The sequence below is a fragment of the Anguilla anguilla genome, chromosome 1 (genome assembly GCF_013347855.1).
Source record: "Anguilla anguilla isolate fAngAng1 chromosome 1, fAngAng1.pri, whole genome shotgun sequence".
In the NCBI taxonomy this organism is placed as follows: domain Eukaryota; kingdom Metazoa; phylum Chordata; class Actinopteri; order Anguilliformes; family Anguillidae; genus Anguilla; species Anguilla anguilla.
The window spans coordinates 75346517-75367961 of record NC_049201.1 but is presented as its reverse complement, the minus strand read 5'-3'; the positions used below and the strand labels follow the sequence as shown (position 1 = coordinate 75367961).

The 21445-nt window shown below is 51.3% G+C and overlaps 1 protein-coding gene across 3 annotated transcripts in view; it reads left to right on the top strand.

Annotated features, from left to right (window-relative positions):
* Window positions 1-21445, top strand: part of crybg1a (crystallin beta-gamma domain containing 1a) — a 65348-nt gene that overhangs the window by 25714 nt on the left and 18189 nt on the right. The window contains exons 1-8 of one of the 3 annotated variants that reach the window (XM_035379913.1): window positions 17-118; window positions 380-515; window positions 7507-8582; window positions 10723-15601; window positions 17786-17824; window positions 18390-18508; window positions 18899-19064; window positions 19314-19453. In XM_035379913.1, the coding sequence (XP_035235804.1) occupies window positions 462-515; window positions 7507-8582; window positions 10723-15601; window positions 17786-17824; window positions 18390-18508; window positions 18899-19064; window positions 19314-19453 (6473 nt within the window). In that variant the 5' untranslated portion in view covers window positions 17-118; window positions 380-461. Of the gene's footprint in view, window positions 1-16; window positions 119-379; window positions 516-7506; window positions 8583-8970; window positions 9531-10722; window positions 15602-17785; window positions 17825-18389; window positions 18509-18898; window positions 19065-19313; window positions 19454-21445 lie in introns of those variants that run through there. The other 2 variants (XM_035379906.1, XM_035379923.1) reach the window with 2 other exon arrangements.

Below are 21445 nucleotides of genomic sequence, written 5' to 3'. Positions count from 1 at the left end.
GAAGCCTCTCTCTGGCCAGCTGTGCGCTTCCTGTGTTCTGCGTTCCATGTTCCATGTTCCATGTTCCGCGTTCCCCGTTCCGTGTTCCTCTTCAGCGGTGAAAACAAGGAGGTTGCAGGTGACTGAGGCACTGTGGACGGCTGCAGGGATTTTGGGGGAGGGGGTAGGGAGCAGGGAGTGGTGTGTTGTTGCTACCCCTTCAGTTCAGTCAGCTCATGGAAATATTCTGTGGGATCCATTTAATTTCCTCTCATTTCCTGAGCTGGCTGACCTGAAATGGAACTTAATTGTAAACCCAGCGGAAGGGGGGGGGGGCATGCTCCCCCCCCCCCACCCTGAAACACAGGGCTAACCTCCACCCTGCGCTGTGCGCCTGCAGGAGCTTCGACCAGGTGAGCGTGCTGACGGAGTTCAGCGTGCAGAGTGAGCGCCTCTCTCCTGTGGACGTGGACTCGGCCTCCATGTACAGCCTGGACATGTCCCACCGCAGCGCCACCTCGCCCCGGTCCAGGAAGGTAGGCCACTGCCCCACCCGCCGCCAGCCCCCTGCTCCTCGCCACCCTCCCCCCCCACCCCCCCCAACCGCTGCCCGCTGCATAGCCCCGCCCACCCCCTGCCGCCTGACCCCCGCTCCCTGCCGCTGTGTGAGCCAGTGTGTAAGTTACTGTGTACGCCAGAGTGTGTACGTTACTGTGTAGGCCAGTGTGTAAGCTACTGTGTAGGCCAGTGTGTAAGTTGCTGTGTACGCCAGAGTGTGTACGTTACTGTGTAGGCCAGTGTGTACGTTACTGTGTAGGCCAGTGTCTACGTTACTGTGTACGCCAGAGTGTGTACGTTACTGTGTAAGCCAGTGTGTAAGTTACTGTGTGCGCCAGAGTGTGTACGTTACTGTGTAGGCCAGTGTGTAAGTTACTGTGTAGGCCAATGTGTAAGTTACTGTGTAGGCCAGTGTGTAAGTTACTGTGTACGCCAGAGTGTGTACGTTACTGTGTAGGCCAGTGTGTACGTTACTGTGTAAGCCAGTGTGTAAGTTACTGTGTACACCAGAGTGTGTACGTTACTGTGTAAGCCAGTGTGTAAGTTACTGTGTGCGCCAGAGTGTGTAAGCTACTGTGTAGGCCAGTGTGTACGTTACTGTGTAGGCCAGTGTGTAAGATACTGTGTAGGCCAGTGTGTAAGTTACTGTGTACGCCAGTGTGTGTAAGTTACTGTGTAAGCCAGCGTGTAATTTACTGTGTACGCCAGTGTGTGTAAGTTACTGTGTAGGCCAGTGTGTAATTTACTGTGTAGGCCAGTGTGTAAGTTACTCTGTAGGCCAGTGTGTAAGTTACTGTGTAGGCCAGTGTGTTATTTACTGTGTAGGCCAGTGCGTAAGTCAGTGCACTAAACCTTAAACCTTCAATCCTTAAACCTTAATTCAGAACACACTGATGTTGGCAGAAAAGACAAGGACGAGGATTCCTCATGAAACGTGAGAGAATGTTGCAGCGCAAAAGCTACGCAGTTTTCATGGAAGGGGAAGTGTGTCAAATGACTGTTATCGGAACAGAGTGAGGAGCTGGTCGAGCAGACCCGTCTCGTCTCTAACTCCAGAGCCAAGCTGTGGCATGTTGAGTCCCGGAGGCTAAGCCAGCTGTTAGCGCAGCTCTGAAACGGAACTAAATTTCTCCCGAAAAAAAAAACCTTCTGAGGTCGTCTTCTCGGCCTTCTTTACCCCGAACCGATCTCCGTTCGCGTGACATACGCTGCCTGTGCTGCATTTGGTTTGAGTTTTCCCGATTCGCAGTTGTAATCTCAGTTGAAACACAGGCGTTCATTGTTCTGTCGGCGGTCAGAAATGACCCATGTCGCTTGAAAAGGGCGGTTCCAGAAATATGCAAATGGGTGGCTGTCGGCGAAGGCCTGGTTTCAGTCAGACCTCATCCTCAGCTTTAACTCGTGGTTAAATGCAAATGATGCATCTTTATCTGCACGGGTAGAGTTTGCAGAGTTCAGATAATTCTGGAATAACTGCTCGCGCTTGCTGTTCCAGCTGCAGGTTGAAGTTAAGGGTAAATGTTGATTGACTGTGGGTCGCCGGAGGGGGGGAGGTAGGTACAGGAAAGAGGTAGTCCGTATTATGTATCGTGTCTGTCTGTGACATCATCAGGGCGAAGCCCAGGCACGGTGGCTCCGCCCACTTCTCTGGATTTTTTTTTTTTTTTTTTGTGGACAGAGGAAGTGACATCGTTCCTCAGATTGACAGATCAGGGGAACCTGCCCAACACGATTTCACTGTCACCCCTAGGGGCGGCGGTCAATCACCCAGGTTCGGCTGCTGTGATTCGCCGAGGGCTGCGGCGGCGTTTGATGAGTCGGATGGCGGGGAGCCGGTGGGCGGGGCTTGGTGGGGTGGAGGGGGCGGGGCCTCAGCTTGGCTGGTTGCCAGACCAGTTCCTGCTCAGACAACAGGGCTGACGCTACATTTTTTATGAGCTGTGAGGGAGAGTTCTGGTACGAAGTTGTTCATTTCATTTATAAATACATTTACGTTAGCATGGATAAAAACTGTTTTGTATTTGTATTGTATATTGTGTTATATCATAATGTCATAATAGCCTATTATCTGTATGCGTGTATGTGTGTATATGTGTGAGTGGGTACATACGTACACAGAAAGACCACATTTCCTGGTAAATTAACACCATCGCCCCTGGTAGATAAGCATCATATTCCTGGGTTGGATCACGTGTTGCACCGTAAGAGTCGCGTGTTGCACCATAACATGGGACAGGCTGAACAGTCAAAGGTGCGTCATGAGGCAGCTGGCTTTGTGAGGAGCTTGAATTTCTCTTTATTGATGGTGAAATAATATTTATCGCCTTCGCTGCGATGCCCGGAGGAAGACTGTTTTTGCTGCTACACGTGGGTACAAGCCTGCATTTGACAGTCCTTCAATATGATGGCCTACTTACTTGTTTTTACACGTGTGTTCCCCGCCCCCCCCCCCTTCCCCTTTGTGGATTTGCCAATTTAATAAAGGCTTTGTAATGGACACCTAATCTGAGAATAGGGCCTTGGAACTCCTCTCTCTGTTTTGCGTACGTCCCCAGGGAGACTCCCTCTATGCTGTAATTTAGGGTCACACCCCTGTGGCTCGATGCTCTCTGCTGCCTCCTCACTGTGAAGTTGATTGCTTGTTTGGTTGATTGATTGATCGATCGAATGATTGATTGGTTTGTCGGTTGGTTGATTTTAAAACAAACCATGCTGAGTAGGCAGGCTCTTGTGGGGTGTCATGAAGAGATTTAGCCAGAAGAGGGCAGCACACTCACGCGCTCACAGAGAAGCGGCACGCTAGCGTGCGCTCGCAGGTCCTGTGACACTGGCTTATGAATGTTTTATGTCAGTTTTCTTTTTGGTGAAAGAGACTGCGCTATACTTACTGACCTGGTCTTTTGTCTGGGGGGAAACCAGATCGCTTTAAGGTTAAAATCCTGCCATTCAGTCTGCGATATTACAGCCAGGGAAATGGCCCCGCTGTGATCCGATGTCCAGTCCACGGGGAAAAGGGTTAAGGGGGAAAGCCGACCACACCTGTGATTCAGAGGTCTCTGTACGTTTTCTCTCCTTCCCAATGACGCTAGACCAGCTAACCAGCCTGGCCCACGTCCACAGGGTGCTGTATTTGCTAATGAGAAGCCCTGTTGTTCACTGTAATGCTGTTGTAACTGCGGAACACTGAAATGCATGAATTGTTGCCATGATAACTATGAAACACTGAGACACATGAATTGCTGCCATGGTAACTATGGAACACTGAGACTCATGAATTGCTGCTATGGTAACTATGGAACACTGAGACATAGGAATTGCTGCCGTGGTAACTGTGGAACACTGAAACACATGAATAGATATTGTGATAACAGAGGAACACTGAAACATGAACAGCTGTTCTGTTAACCATTGAACTCTGAAAGACATGAATAGAGCTGTTGTGGTAACAGTTCATTAACCACGAGTCATCTATTTTTTAGCAGGAACAGGTCGAAATTTCTCAATAAACCTTTTTGCTATTGTTGTACTCATATATTTTTGTATATTTAAGTGTCGCACATAAAACTGTATTTTCCACAAGGGAACAGCTGTATGCTCACAGCTCTAAAAACAAAAAGAGTGTTCGTTCAAACGGAACAAATACCTGTTCTCAAGCGAACATCCTGCTTGAATTGGAACACACTGACCTTTTGTGTACAAATTGCTCCCGTCCCTTTAAGCCGAGCATATGTTGAGAATGTGGGCGTCGCCCTGTTTCAGGTGCTGGCTTTGTCACAGAGGATAATAGAGACCCGTTTGTGTGAAAATGCACTGTATCCATCTCAGGGGCTCGGCTGCACAACACACCTGGCCCCTGGTTCGGCATCAGTACCCACTCACTGAGAAGTGACAGGAAGCTGCAGAGATGTTCATTATTACAGAGAGGGCTGCATTTTACGCAGTGGGACTGCACTGTTTCTCGCGTTCATAATGCATATCCTAAGCAGGCTTTTACGAGTGCCATTTTACAGTAAGGATGTGCTGTGGATACTGTACATGATGTATTTCCCCTTGTGTTACAGTTTCATGAGCACATTATACATACGGGGCACAATGTCTCAGCCCATGAACCGTGTCCTTAGCTTTGAGATTCAAATCTACGAAAGTGTGACGATACAATGCTGTTTCCCCCCGTTCCATTCCTCTGCAGCATCTTTGAAGAGTGCTGCATTTAGTTAGGAAGTGAAACCAAAAGTGCTCTGTCCTCCTTGCTTAAAAACCATTTGAAAGAGTGAGGTTTTTGGAATGTTTTTTTTTTGTTTTGTTTTGTTTTTGTTTTTCAAAATTCAGTGTTCTAGAACTCCGCCGCTTTCAGTTACCAGCAGTGATTGTGACATCATCCTTAGAATTTTCAGTTATGAACATTCTTATCGCACATTTGTGGCCTGACACCTTTAAAGGGTTAAATGTGTTACTCATATTCAGTTTCCAAGCCCATTGCTGTTGGATGAAAGCTGTTGAATATCGGCCTGTGAGAAAGTGCCAGTCTAGTTAGGAAATCTGCCAAGTGCGGAGGACAAAAACTCACTTTAAAGAGACTTTGAAGAGGCTTTTAAAGGTGGTGAAAGGGGACTGTTCCAGAGTTCACTGAATAGAATCAATGCATTCCCTGGGAATGGCACAGACAATCCAATGAGCATACTGTAAGTAGACAGGGCTTTTTTGTTGATATAATGGTTTGGGTGGTTGATTAATTAGTTAAAATGTGACCTTATAAATAGAGAGAGAGAGCCAGGGACCTTGGCTGTGACCAAAAAACAGTTATTGAATTTAAATGCTTCTATAAATGCCATTTATTGTGTGTTTTCAGAGCAAATACAGAAGTCTTCTGTACACATTACTGTAAACCCATCTCTTAGCTAGGCTGGCCTGTAGAAAGTTGTCCCCAATGCAGCTGTAATCTCTTTTGGTGGTTTGCATGAATTTTGTCTATATTTTATTTTTCAGATTTTATGCAGTTTTCATGTCACATTAAAAAAAAATTTATTTGAAAGTGTAGTCTTGTGGCCAATATAATTTCCATTCATTTGCATTTGTTTGCATGTGCTTGTGCACATTTTCCCGAATATGCATGATATTTTTATGGCGTATAATCGCGCGCATTTCATTTTAATGGAGCCTTCTGTCTGAAGAGTTACTCTGGCTTCATAATGTTAATGAAAGGGAGGGTGTGGTCGTTTCTGCACCAAGATAAATAATTCAGGCATGTATGTGTGCCGCGTGAACGGCGTTGCCCAACAACCTATGTGCTGTACCTGTACCTGCGGCGTTCATGGAATCCAGAGCTCGAGACAGACACAAATTCTGACGGAGACACCTGTTCTCCTGCGAGCGCATCCCGGCTGACGTTATGGTAGAGATTTTATCTTCTCAGCCAAAAAACTTTTAGGATCATTTGCCATATACAGCTGTAACTTAACCGTGTGTCCACTACAGTTACTGTCGTATACCTGACAACGTGTGGTGCTCCAGATAAGCAGCTCTGCTCCCGTTCTTTCGTCGCTGCTGGGGATCGGTTCCCCCCCCGAACGACTTGTTGGAATCGTTGAATGGTTTGAGATAGCCCAGAGAGAGAACATGGTAAGAGAGTGATTATTATCGCGACGTCGTATTTTAAACTAAATTAATAGCGCGCTGTTTTGGTCGGTCCTGTTCGAACCTGAGATGCTGGGGAGTGTTGTGAAACTGTATGCACACTGGGTGTGCGATATTTTAGAATAAGGAAGGACTTACTTTCTAAAGTTTTCTTTAAAAAATGCAACTTTGTCGGCTCAGCGACATATTATTTAGGTAATAAACTCACGCGACGTCTTCTTTTCTGACATTTACACGCTGTTTTAATCACCCTGTTGTATACACTCTGTGGTCTCGGTACACCTGGATATTTCAATCTGATTCGCCCTTGAAAACCTTGCCGGGCTTCATGTAACGCAAGACGGCCGCTACGTCACCATCCCAGGTGCGCCAACCCGATTGTTTTCCCGCGAGTCTGGTGCTCCGCTTTCAGACTTACCTGTACCCGCCCCGGGCCGGTTATTCTAATGTGAGTGTCTGTTTCCAGCGCTCGCTGCGGAAGGCGAGCTTGTCCTTTAATGCGGATATAAGGAAAACGAGGGTATTTTGCTCAACTCAACGGAACCTGTAAAATTTCCCGGGAGCAAGACGTTTTATAGCAACTACAGCGGCCCAGGAATCTAGTATTCTCAGCGACAGATTTGTTTGTTGTGAGTTATTTGCGGTTTAATTTTATGTTACGTGTGTTACTATTTTTGTAAGTAGCTTCCATGAATGATTTGATTTGATCCCAGTGTTTTTACACGTAATGGATTTCCAGCTTATATGTTTTTATAAGACATTGTAAATGAAACATTTGTGAACATGTGCATGTCTAGAGAATAGTAGACAAAGAAACTACTTTTTCCTAACATTTTCATATTACAACGAAACCAAATGAAAGATTTGTTTCAAAGTGTTCCAGTTTTGCTTCATGGGAAACTTTCTTCTACAGTTACAGGAGTTTTTCAAATTTAGTGTGGGTTACTACTGCATAGTTAATTATGTGTAGTTTTGAATGCGTATTTGCACGATGCAAAGCTGATGCAAAGATAATATGTTTTTCAGATGTACTGTTGAGTTTAACTTGGAAGTAGTTTTAAAAGCCTTATCACATGGAAACAATCGCACTGAATCATGCGTAATGATCTACGGTTTTGCTAATTGAAATCCCTTTGGATGTCCCAGGGGCAGAGAGAGATCTTTTCCAAAGAGATCTTCTGCCAAAAGACGACTGTCTCTTATTATGTTACTTAGAGACGGTTTGATTATTTTGTGCTCCTTGGAGACGGTATCGTTTTTTTTTTTTTTTTCTTTTTCAGACGGCTCCGGTGCGCGTGAATAACGCGCGGCTCTTTCTCTTTTTTTTCCCGGCAGAACTCTGAGGACAAACCCGGCGTGTTTGTGCGCATCGGCAGCTTCTTCAGCAGCAAGCGCCGGAAAAGCAGCAAGGGTCACTCCGAATCCAAAGAGGAAGCCACGCCCCCGACGTCCCCGACGGAGGAGGAGTGGCCGAGCACCCCCACGGGCAGCCCGCGGGGGGTTCGGGACGGCGTGGGGTTGGGGGTGGGGGTGTCCCTGCCGGAGCTGCGGACGGAGCGGCCCCAGGGTAGCCCCGGCACGCGCAGCGTCGTCTCGCTGCTGGACGGCGAAGGCATCCCATTCGCCGACAGCGACGGCAGCGGGCAGGGCAGCGTGAAGGAGGCGGGGTCTCAGGAGCGGGTCGGGGGCGGGGTCGACGGGGCCGGCGGGGAAGAGGGGAGGAGCCCCGGGGAGGTGAAGTCGCCGGATGTGGTTTTGGGGGGGGTGTGCCGGAAGCTGCAGGCGTACCTGGAGGAGACCAGCGTGAACGCGGTGGTGGGGGAGGGAGGAGACGGCGGCCCGCGCGGACAGCCCCTCGTCTGCTCCACCGTCAAGCGGAACTTCGAGGTGGTGAGCAAGGCCAGGCCGACCAGCTGGGACTTGGTGGAGCCGCTGGACGCCAAGTTTTTTGTGAAGACCACGCCCCTCGGGGGTGCGTCGCTGCGCTCGCAGTCGTGCTCCGAGGACGGCGGGCCGCCGGTGTGGGTGCGCCCCTCGCCGGAGAACACCAGCTCGGGGGAGGCCACGCCCACTAATGGCCGCTCCAGCCCGGCCCCGCCCGTGAGCCCCCACCTGCTGTGGGTGGAGACGCACCTGGGCGGGTCGGAGGGGGGGCCGCCGCCCGAGCCTGAAGCTGCTCCCGCTCCCGTTGGCGAGCCGCCAGCCCAGCCCGTCTCCGTGGAGACCGACATGGCGGACCGGCAGGAAGTCAGGCCGGAACACAAGCGCAGGAGCATCAAAATCTCCAAAACGGAGCACACATTCACCAAGAGCCTGAGCCTGAACGCCGAGCCCACCCCCCAAAAAACCAGCGCCCCCGAGAAAACCAGCACCCCCAGCAACAAGGCCCCGCAGAGGCCAGAGGCTAAACTGTGAGTAAGACTCGCACACGATTACTCGTACACACACACGTACTCACACACACTCACTCGTACACACACACACACACATACAACACACACATACACATACACTCACTTCCACACACACTCACTCGCACACATACACACTTACTCACACACACACACTCACTCACTCACTCACTTACACACTCACACTCACACACACGTACACATAGACTCACTTGCACACACATACTCACACACACACACACACACATGCTCACACATACACTCACACATACACACACACTCACACACACACACATACTCACACACACACATATACACACACACACACACACACACACACACGCACACACACATGGTTACCTTGGCGGTGAGCTGCTAAATTCCTTGGAGCAGTCCACGGAATGTATGCCACCTAATCATTTTCCTTCGCTGGGTTTGCAGTTTCAGTTTTCTGTGTAGTCGAGCGCACATGGGACGCGTGTTTAGGATGTGGGGGAATGTGTGTCTTAAGGGAGTTTTCCGTTGGGTGGCTGAGGTTTCTGAGCATTCCCTTCCTCGTTGGTGACTCACGTGTGAGTTCTTTACTGTTCTTTTTGCTCTGTTCTGCATTGGTGACTCATGTGAGTTCCGTACTGCTCTTTCTGTTCAGGGCAGAGGTATCTTTCCCCACATATAGCAGGAGAGAGCCAGAAATGCAGGCGGAGTTCAGATTTAACCAGTCTGATATTTCTCAGATTTTCCACCACTGACCGTTCCCCCTTCTGGAAAAATCCTCCAGTTCTCTATTTTAGCTGCTTAGTAGCTGTACCTTCTCTGGGACGACCAGCATTGCTAAGGTTTTCTTTTTTTTGTCTAAAAACAAAAAAAAACAACTCACTCCTGTTATATATTCTTTCTGGACCAACGCTTCGAAAATGGAGTGTGTGGCATCTTCTTCGCTGGCTGCAGGTAAACAATGATTAACTATATATTTTTAAACGCCTTGGATTCAAAGGTCTGTCCGTGCAGTGGTTCAGCAAGTAAAAGTTTTGTGTTTTGCAGAGGAGAAAACGTTGGGAAAAATTTACTGTTCAGTTACGGTTGACTAATGATGAATGATCTGAATGTGTGTGTGTGCGCGCGCATGCATGTACGTGTGCTTGTTTTTAAAAACTCAGCAGTTTATTGGCTGTTGTTTCTGTGTTACACAAAGGCGTGTGCTCCGGTCTGTACGGTGATCAAGGTCTGCGTTTCTGTCGTCCTGCTCTCCCCTGCACACAGGGGAAGACGGGAGTCGCAGAGTTAATATTTGCCCTGGAAATGAAAGAAAACCCCTCCCTGCCTGTGACCCAGATCCTGATTGCTTTTCGCACCCCCCTGTGAAGTCTTTCTCTTCACCCCACCAAACTCCGCCCCCTCCCGCACCCGCACCCCCACCCCCACCCCTGGCCCCGCCCGCCCGGCTGGCTGGCTGCCTCTCTGGCGGTGCTGTCAAAGTGCGCTGGCTCGCAGGGAGTTTTTTAACCCTTGAGCACCGTGAGCAAACTCTGCCATCAAAACGAAAGCCCGCGGACCATCTGTGAATCGTTCGCAGAAATGGCCCCTGCCATGGCCGGAGCAATATAAAAATGTCTTTCTTTAGAAACTTTTTTTTTTTTTTTTTTTTAAACTACAGCAGATTGAGAGAGCAAGCTCCGGCGATGCCCTGTTTCTTTTCAGGAAAACAGTCTCGATTTCATTCCTGTGCTGAGGGATCACAGCCATTTCGGTTGCGCTGTTAGTGGAGGAGATGGGAAGCTTCGATGTGTTCCTCCCGAGATTTCTTCCCATTGGGGAGTTTTTTCTCACCATCGTTTGAGATTTTTTCACCCCACTGGGGAGTTTTTTTTTTTTACCTCCTGTGCTTGCTATTTGGGGGTTCGGCGCTGGTGTTTGCTCTGTTTGCTCTTTTTTCTCTGTGTCTTGCCATGCTACTCCGTGAAGCGTTTTTGTGACAGCTAAAAGCTGTAAAAAGCGCTATACAAATAAAACTGAACTGAATTGAAATTGAATTGATGCATGTAAAGCTGGTATCTCGCGTGCATTTTTAGACCAGAATATGATGGTAGAATGTGCCTTGAATGTTGTATTTGCTTTTGTCCTTTCTTCTCCTCCACAACAGGCTGGCGAACGTGAAGGTGAGTTTAGGGATGAAGAAGCAGCCACCCTCAAGGAGCAGATCCGCAGAGAAAGCTTCGCCCATTAGCCCCACCAGTCCCGTCTCCCCGCGGTCTCCACAGCGCCCCCCTAAGGCCCGAGCGGGAAGCACAAGTTCGAAGGCTCCGGCGGAAAGTCGCGTGGTGAACGGCACAGAGGTTCAGGGCAGGAAGCAGGAGGGCGTGGCCAAAACGCCCCCTCCTCCCCCGTCCCCAGAGCCGGTGGATAAAGGCCCCGACGCCCTCAAGTCCAAAATCCCCAAGAAGGCCAATGTGGAGATCAAGCTGAAAACCTTGTCGGTGACCAGCCACACGGTGACCAGTCCTACAGTGACCAGTCCTACGGTGACCAGACCCACGGTGACCAGTCCTACGGTGACCAGCCCCACAGTGACCAGCCCCACGGTGACCAGCCCCACGGTGACCAGTCCTACGGTGACCTCGCCCGGCACGGAGAAGGGCCCCGCCGACAACGACCCCATCTCGGCCGGCGGGATGGACGGAAAAAAGCAAGCGCCGGTGCAGGGCGAGAGCAGCCACTCCCCCCGGAGCAGACTGCCCAAAGCCGCCGACGGCGCCCCTTCCTCCACCAGGAGATCCCGCTCGGGGAAAAACAAAGCCCCCTCCGCCCTGCCGAGCCCGGCGAAACCCGGCGACGCCGCGGCGAAGCCGCCGACCGTCGACTCGCCGACGAGCCCCGCCAAGGACCCGGCCGAAGGGCCGCAGGCGGGAACCAGGCTGCCCCGCCCGTCTCCGGCGCAGCCCGCCAAACAGCCGCCCAGCGAGGAAGTCGTCGGCGTCGTCGCCGCGGACACGGCCCCGCCCGCGTCGCCCTCCCAGCCGGACAGCAGGCTGAAGAGGCCCAGCGGCAAGGAGTCGCCGCCGAAGGCGCTGAAAGCGCAGGGCGACGGCGGGAAGCCCGGTAAAGGCGCCTCGCCGGAGAGCCCGACCAAGATCCCGGGGAGAGACGCGAGCGATGGCGGGGCGCAGGGCGGGAGCAAACTGCCCATGCCCAGTCACAGGAGCCCCCCAAAACCGAGACCCAAGAAGCAGGCGGGAAAGACGGCTGACGGCCAGCCTGCCGCGGCCGCTGACGGCGCTGGTCCGGCGGTTTCTGGCGCAGACGCCCCCCAGGCTGAGGCCCGGAGTGCAGCAGCAGAGGGAGGGAGGTCTCTGCCCGCTCCGGGAGGTAAAACGGCAGGTGAGAAGGTCTCACAGACCGAGGAGAGGCCCCCTGTGCAGGCCAGACCAGCAGAACAGATCCCTGCCCCAACAACCGCTGAGGCACCTGCCCCAACACCTGCTGTTAAACCTGCCCCAACACCTGCAGAGGCACCTACCCCAACACCTGCTGTTAAACCTGCCCCAACACCTGCAGATACATCTGTTCCTACCCCAACAACTGCCCCAGCACCTGCCAGTACACCAGCTCCAACACCTGCAGATACACCTGCACCAACAACTGCAGAGGCACCTGCCCCAACACCTGCTGTTAAACCTGCCCCAACACCTGCGGATACACCTGCCCCAACAACTGCAGAGGCACCTGCCCCAACACCTGCTGTTAAACCTGCCCCAACAACTGCAAAGGCACCTGCCCCAACACCTGCAGATACATCAGTTCCTACCCCAACAACTGCCCCAGCACCTGCCAATACAGCAGCTCCAACACCTGCAGTTACACCTGCCTCAACACCTGCTGATAAACCTACAGTTACACCTGCACCAACACCTGCTGATAAACCTGCCCCAACACCTGCTGGTACACATGCTCCAACTCCTGCAGAGGCACCTGCCCCAATACCTGCTGTTAAACCTGCCCTAACACCTGCCTCAAGACCTGGAGACACAGCTGCCTCAACACCTGCTGTTAAACCTGCCCCAACGCCTGCTAATAAACCTACAGTTACACCTGCCCCAACATCTGCTGATAAACCTACAGTTACACCTACCCCAACACCTGCTGATAAACCTACAGTTACACCGGCCCCAACACCTGCTGATAAACCTGCCCTAACACCTGCCTCAACACCTGCTGTTAAACCTACAGTTACACCTACCCCAACACCTGCTGATAAACCTACAGTTACACCTACCCCAACACCTGCTGATAAACCTACAGTTACACCTGCCCCATCACCTGCTGATAAACCTACAGTTACACCTGCCCCAACACCTGCTGATAAACCTACTGTTACACCTACCCCAACACCTGCTGATAAACCTACAGTTACACTTACCCCAACACCTGCTGATAAACCTACAGTTACACCTGCCCCAACACCTGCTGATAAACCTACAGTTACACCTACCCCAACACATGCTGATAAACCTACAGTTACACCTGCCCCAACACCTGCTGATAAACCTACAGTTACACCTACCCCAACACCTGCTGATAAACCTACAGTTGCACCTACCCCAACACCTGCTGATAAACCTACAGTTACACCTGCCCCAACACCTGCTGATAAACCTACAGTTACACCTGCCCCAACACCTGCTGATAAACCTACAGTTACACCGGCCCCAACACCTGCTGATAAACCTACAGTTACACCTGCCCCAACACCTGCTGATAAACCGGCAGTTCAACCTGCTGATAAACCTGCAGTTCAACCTGCTGATAAACCTATGGTTGCAGCTTCCGTAGCATCCAAGGAGCCAGAATCCAGCCTGGTGGATGAGCCTGTCAGGGAGGTGGGGCCTGTAGAAAACGGCATGGACAGTGAGAAGAACAGTCTAGCTGTCGCTAAGGAGCCAGCGAAGACCAGAGAGCAAGCACAGGCACCTGCGACTCATTCCCAGAATGCTGAGCAGAAAATGCTGCAGAATGAAACTAAACCGTCAGAGCCAGCCCCACCCACTGCTAGCCAAGCCCCTCCTACTGCTACATCGGCCCTGCCCCCTACTACTCAAGCCCCGATTACAGATGCGTCAACTCCACCCACTGCTACTAAAGCCCCACCCACAGCTACCAAAGACCCACCTACTGCTACCCAAGCTACAGCTACAACTACACCAGCCCCACCCACTGCTACTAAAGTTCAACCAACAACTGCATCGGCCCCACCTACTACTGCCAAAGCTCCACCTACAACTTTATCAGCCCTGCCAATTGCTATGCAAGCCCCACCTACGGCTACATCAGCCCCAACCACTGCTATCGAAGCCCCACCCACTGATGCCCAAGCCCTACCTACGGCTACAGCAGCCCCAACTACTGCTACCGAAGCCCCACCCACTGATACCCGAGCCCCACCTACAACTGCCCCAGCCCCAGCCACAGCTGCCCAAGCGCTGCCTACAGCGGCCCCGTCCCCACCCATTCATGCCACTGCCCCACCCACTGCTGCACCCGGCAGTTCCCCCAAGGCAGTGAAGATCAAGGATAAGACAGGGAAGCTGCCGGATGGTGTCCCCAAGGTGGCCCCGTCCACAGGGGAGCCGACTCTGAATGGACTGGCCTTTCCGCAGGCGGAGCCTCCCCTGCCTGTGGGGGGCTGCGTACCCGCGAGACGGGAGGAAGAGAAGAAAAGCTTGGCGAGCAAACGGAGAGAAGCCAAGGATAGACGCACGGCTCCCGTCACCACTGGGCAGGCTATGCCAAAGCAGCCATCTCCAGCCTTAAAGGGGTCGCTGGGCAAGTCTGAGACAGGTGCTCTGAACGGGAGTCTGACATCATTTACCGACCCGCTTAAAGGCCTGAAACGGGTGCCGGACGGTTCGGCCGCTCCGGAGCAGCCCGTGTTTTGTGAAGTCCCTGGTCCCTCTCGCGGGCTCCCAGGGAGGCAGGAAGGGCCCTCCAGTTGGCTTGACGTGGACCAGAGGTTCCGCGGGAAGCCCGGCGGTGGTGCCGGTGCCCGGGGCAGGGCGGACAGGAAGCTGGTCTCCTCGGCCAGTGAGGACGACTCCGAGGAACCTTCTGCCGAGTTCCAGGACTTCATCAAGAACGTCAGGTTCATGGGCCTCCCGTTCCAGCTGCCCATGAAAAGGCAGGGGCAAGGGCACCCCAAGCCCTCCTCTATCCTGCCCCCCATCAAGGAGGACCGCTTCGAGAAGACCTTCGACCCTGCCCAGTTCGAGTTTGGCCGACGCAAGGTGAAGGGCCCCAAGGACCCGTCGCCGGCCATGTTCATGAAGCGGAAGAGCGAGGAAGCCAAGTCCAAAATCCAGCCCATAAGGACCGGCACGGAGAAAAGCATGCTGTTCAAAGCGCTGTCCATCGATCGCCGCAGGGAGGGCCCAAGTTTCCGCGAGAAAGAGGAAGAGGTTGTGGAGGAAGATGGGGAGGCAGAGGCAGGAGAGACGGAGAAGGTTTCGGAACGTCTGGGGAAGAGTTCGGTACTCTCTAGTCTCATGGATTTCTCCAGGACGTCCCGGAAGCCAAACCACGAGTCAGCTGCTTCGCCGACCAGACCGCAGGAACTGCCGGCGATCCCAAAACCGCCTGCCCCAGGAAAGCAGGGCTTGCTGCCCCCGCCACCTCTCCCGGTACCCTCAGGGGTGGGTGGGATTATGGGCGGGGCCATACCGGGTGCAACGGACCAGCTGATCCTGGTCAACTCCGGCCCCGCACCTGCCCAGGACACACCGCCAGTGCCTTCCTTCGCTGCTGTGAAGCTTCCGGATTTTCTGGAGAAGTTCCTGTCCCAGGATGGGGCAGAAGAGAGGAGCCCGGTGGCCGAACAACGGAACTGGGCTGTGGCTGGATCCCCAGCCCCCGGCATGGACCAGGGTGACATCGCCTCCACCCCTCAGCCTGTCCCGGGTGGGCCGCTGGACAGTTGTGATTCCCCCAAGCTGGCGCCTCCTCAGCCTATTCCACCTGCAATGTACCCCAAGGTAAGCCCCTAAATCAGGGCTGGGGAACCCCACTCAGAGAAAACCACATCCGTTTCTGAATTTTAGCCCAACTCCTTTACTGTTTAACTAGCCCAGGTGTGAATGCAATCTGTCATTTCGGCAACAAGATTCACGGTCATGAATGGTAACTGAAAGCTGTACTTGTGTCCCTATGTGAAATTTTTGTGTAATTAGCTAATTAACCAGCTTTGGAGTACCAGTCTATTTATTCCAGGGTAACAGGGTTCCCCACACCATCCCTAGCCTAAAAAAAAACGCCTCAGTGAAGTGAAGAACTCTAGCCAGGCAGTGATTTTGACGTAGTATCTGTGTTTGGTTGTTTTCTGTGTTTTGAAAGTTCAATAAATATTTACCTAGTTTGATCTCCTGAGAGCATCAGACCTTTGGGATGGGTCAGTGGTGCAGGCTTCTCTTTCTTGTTTGTTTAGAGAGACGGTAAACTTTGTTTGAAAAGGCAAAGCCAATCATCTCCGACTATATCTCCCTCCTCCTCCTCTCTCTCTCTCTCTCTCTCTCTCTCTCTCTTTCTCCCCCTCTCTGTTTCTCCTTCCCTCCCTCCCTCCCCCTCTCTCTCCATCTGTTTTAAAATGGCTCAGCAGGCCTGGTCAGGACAGGGCGCTGTTTTAACTGAACTCTGTCGACGCCCCGCCACTGTTTTTACTGGTGAAAAAGAGAGCGATTCATCCTAACAATGGCAGGAATTTTAGAGCCGGAGGGGGGGGGGGGGGTGTTGTAGCCCAGATGAGCGAGACTAACCCTGGCCTCCCCTCCCGAGAGCCCTTCTGTGGAGCTCCAGCGCTCTGAAACGCAGGCAGCCGTGCATCTCTCGGGTGTCACCGCCGGTTAAAAAAAAAACCCACATAATAACACATAATTGAACAAAAGCTTTGAACTCCCGGTCTCTCCCGCCGTTGTGTCGTCTTGCACGATTCTGCCGACGAGCGCGATGCAAGTCAAGGCGAGGATGGAGAGATGGAGAGAGGGAAGGAAAGAAAGGGAAGAAAGTCCTTCCCTGAAAGACGAGTGTCAGTCTGTGGCCTCTCTCTCTCTCTCTCTCTCTCTGTGCGCTGCTTGCTGAGGGCGTTCCCGCCATTTGTGTAATGAGTCGGAGAGAAATAACAACAGCCGGAGGCACGTTATGCAGGATTTTTAGCCTTGCTGTGGTCCTGTGTTTACAGTCAAATAAGTAACCTCTTTTTCCTCAACCCTGTCCACTCATCTCCATTTTCATATTTGATATCAGTTTTTTTTTAATAACATTTTTTTCCTTTTATATCTCAGTTTTTTTCCGATAGTTGTCGCCATTGAGGAAAAAGCAATTCCAAAGGCTGGCTCGCTGGTTTCTGGACGAGCCCCGGTCGGCTTGTAGTTTCGCTTGTCTGTCAAATGTGGCAAATGTGCGCAAAAACAGAGATTGCCAGCGCGTCGTAGATGTGACTGAGCGTGGTTATTCTATAAGATTTTAAAGGTGAAAATTCTCTATAGTATGCCTTTAACCTTCGTTATTGCTTTAGCGATTCTACGGGATAGTGGTTGACCTGATCTGTATCACTGTTGCTCCGGTAACTGAAGTGGGTGCACTCGTGTTATTTCACACTGTAAATCAGCAGCTTACTTAAGAGCGTAGACCTGCTGAACGCGTGTTATGTGACAGATCTGAGCAGATTCCCAGAGTCTGTGCGGCCGGACGATGCGCTAACATTCCCACATCGCTGGGCTTTCGGGTCCCGAGAATCCCGGAATGGTTTTTTCCGGAATGCGCTCCCGCGGGGCTTCAAAGCGGGAGTCCCGATACGGGCCCTCCGGAATGCCGGGAATTCCCATGAATTTGGTCTTTTTCTTTTTTTTTTCCCCACTCGTTTGCTAATCCAGTTGGCTTTACTTCTTCTGTTTGTGTAACTCCGTTGGCTGATGTTTGTCAGAACGGCTGAGAAGGTGTCAGCTCAAGTCCAGCGCCTTAGCACCCTACCGTCTGTCTTTTTAGAAATGCACTTCCTCTGCTGGGGTGCAGCTGTGCTATGGTCCCTGATTTAAAGCTTGTGTCCGTGCCGTACGTCAGTCTGAATAAGAGCGTCTGCCGAACAGCAGCGATGCAAAGTCCTGTAATGTACTTTTACCTCAATGGCTCCCTTTTAACCCCTCGGTGTTTGGTCTCCTCTGCAGGTCCCAGACGTCAAAGGGTTCCACAAGCGGCCCGGAAAGGTAAGGTAGCGGGAGAGGGAGGATAAATCAAAAAAAAAAAACACGTTTAAAGGGGAACCGCACCCAAATTCAGTTGTATACATACATACATACATACACATCATTTTTTCCACACCTTGCACCTGACTCATGCCCTAGAGGTCCCACAAATCCAATCTGGGGAGGCCTGTTGTACCTGTGTGGGGAGGTACAGGTAACAGTATGTGTGTGTGACCCACCTGTACATCTCTCTGTCTGTCTGTCACCTTCCTCACTCTTTCCTCCCTTCCCCTCTCTCCCTCTATCCCTCCATCTCACTGCTCCTTTCCCTCCCTCCTTCCTCTCTTTCCCTCCTCTCCCCCTTCCTTCCTCCCTCTCTCTATTCCTCCGTCCTCACACCTTCTCTCCCTCCCTCTCCGCTCCCCCTTTCCCTCCTCTCCCTATGCCATCCCTCTCTCCCTCTCCCACCTTCTCTCTCTCTCTCCCTCCCTTCTCTCTCGCTTCCTCTCTCCCGCTCTCCCTCCCTGTCTCTCTCGCTCCCTCTCTTCCTCCCTCTCCTCCTCCCCCCCCCCCTTCCTCTCTGCAGTTGGTCATTCATAAGCAGGCTCAGTTTAAGGGGAAGGCTCTGGAGGTGTTCCGGGACGTGGAGGATGCCAGTGGGTGGAAACTTTCCCCGGTCGTCTCCGTCAGGGTGGTGAGGGGCTGGTGAGTCCTGCCTGCTGTCCCTCTGTTCAACCTGTTTAATCAATCTCTTAATCAATCATCCCAACCAATTAAACAAAGTTATCACTCACTCAGTCACTCCCACCAGCCAATTAAACGAGCTATCACCCACTCAATCAACCCAACTGACCAACCAGTTAAACCAGCTCTTACTCACTCGGTCACTCCCGCCAATCAATTAAATCAACTTTCATTCTCAATCAACCCAACCAACCAATTAAATCAGCTCTCACTCAGTCAACATATCCAACCAAATAAACACACTGTTCAATCAATGAATCAATGAATCAACCAATCAAATAAACGAGATAATCAATTCCTAAATCAGTCCCCTGGTCTGACCCCGCCTCTGCCATGCTTTTGACCCCCCAGCTGGATCCTGTATGAGGAGCCAGGGTTCAGAGGTCGCACCGTTGCCCTGGAGGAGGGGTCTATGGAGCTGATGGACATTTGGGCTGATAAAACACTTCCGGGTCAACCGGGTCAGCCAGCTTCCTCGAACCCCATAGTCATCGGGTCCGTCCGTTTGGCTGTCAGGGTGAGTCTCTCTCTCTCTCTCTCTCACACACACACACACACACACACACACAATTTCTCTCTCAATCTCTCATTGTCTCACACGCAGTTTCTCTCTCAATCTCTCGCTTTCATTCTTTCTCTTATTTATTGCATTTATTTTATGTTCAGTGCATTTTATTGATGCTGTGATATTCTTGTGCACTTGGCTCTCTGCTGTGATGTGATTGGCTCACTCCTGCGGCACTGTGCTGCGATTGGCTGTTTCCAGGACTACAGTGTGCCGCACATTGATCTCTTCACTGAGCTGGAGGGGCTGGGGCGTAGGTCAGCGTACTGCGATGACACCCTGGACATGTGCACCTTCGGAATCCCGCCCAGCACCTCCTCAATCAAAGTGCATTCTGGGACGTAAGTAAAGAGGGTGTGCACTGGGCTCCTTGTCAGCAGTTTAATAGCTTACTGATATTTTCTCTCTCTCTCATACACACAGTCACACACAGAGACACGCACAGACAATAACCCAAACGCACACAGAAACAAATACCCCCCCCCCACACACACACACACACACAGACACGCATAAACACTCACCCAAACACACACACTCTTGTTCACACACACACACAGACACGCACATGCACACACACACATACTTCCCCAGTAATCCTGGCACTCTAAAAGCAGGTGTGGTTGCTAACAGTGAGCATATCGCCAGCATGAGCATTAACCCACAGTGACATTTTAAGCACCTTCTTAAGCTTATCCAGCCCTAGTCTGTGCCCGAGGGTCCCACGAGGAGGGGGGGGGGGGATTCTCTGTAGGGAGGGGCTCTGGAAGGGTGAATCCGATCCTCTTAATCTCTCCCCTCAATGATCCAGTGGCTGAACTCTCTCAGAAATTAGTTTCATTCATGTTTTATGCATAACTGTGTGCGCTGGTGTTCTAACTCTGCGTGGAGCTGGTGACCACCAGTGGGAATGTTTACCTTGCGGGTGTTCAGGGTGGATTATGATGTCATAGCTCTGGGTTGGCATGGCAACGCACACGTGAGCTATGATTGTGGTGTGCACACGCTGCACCTGGGCAAACGGTGTCACTGGCCTGGCCTGTGGCTCTGTTTCTCATGTAAACGCACGAGGAGGTGATGTTTCGGCTTCGGATAAGAGCTTCCGTGTTTTTAACACACGTTTGTTTCTGAGCATCTTCGAAGCATTTGGGACCGCAGTTCACCGTGTGAAGATGTGCTTAAGAAATCCACACACTTCTATGTAACTTCGGTGTACAGAGGGAGAGGGATGTGTGGGGTTAGGTGAGGTGGAATTTGCCCCGTGGGCAATTTGCTGGTCAGTTTGCATTATTTAAAGTGTTTTTCTCGTGTGCTGAATGGAGTCTTCACGGTACAGGGTGGGGTGTTCCTGTTCATGACAGTGCTGTCAGCGTAAGGCTATTAGTCAGCAATCCTCATTTGCATTTCGAACAGGCAGAGGCACAAACGAAGATGAAAAAAAGTTTTTTTTTTTTTTTTTAAGTTGAACAGGAGAGAGGATATGTGCAGTCTATCTCCAGTATGTGTAGTGGTCACTCATAGGCTGTTTTCAGCAAATCTAACCGGTTTTATCTAAATTTGTGCTGTGTGTCAGCGACTTCAGTTTTTCAGACGCTTTTTTCTGTTGGAGCCCCAGCCAGAAGTGATCAGACTGTTGGTTTAGTAGCGAAACACGTTCACAGAATTTGTGGTCAAACTGGGGGCAGTTTGACAAAGTGCAATTTAGGCCTTAGTTGGACTAAATTTTGAAAATATTTTCAATCGGTTGAAATCTGATCGGATGAATACACTGATTATTTGAAAGTGAGCCTACAGCTCATGGTAGTGCCCTGCTTTGGTTATGAATGTGTTATGAACACATGAGGAATTAGGGCTCAGTGACAGTGAGAGTGTAAACTCAGCACCCAAACACGCACACACACACACACACACACACACAAACACGCACGCAGAGACACACCCACACACACACACACACACACACAGATGCTTGTGGAATGTGGGCAACGCTTGCTCCTACCTGTTGGCGTTGTGGGAACACTACCCACAATCCTCTCCTCAGGTTCACAGAGCTCTTCGTTCCCAGCTCTCCTGCCTGAGTAATGAGCTCATTTCTTTAGCGCATTTTCATACAGTGAAATGCGTCTGAAAGTGCTTGACTGTGAAACAAAATGGCTTCCTTTTACAGTCCCTTCAGTACTCGCTATTCACCAGGTGGCGAGAATATCGCATGGTTGGGTAATTACCACCGCTAAAAAAATAGGTTAGTACTAAGGAAGTAAAACTGAAATACTTGGAACACCTAACACCTCTATTACCTTTCAATTGAAGTGACTGCTTTGTAGGTTTAGGCT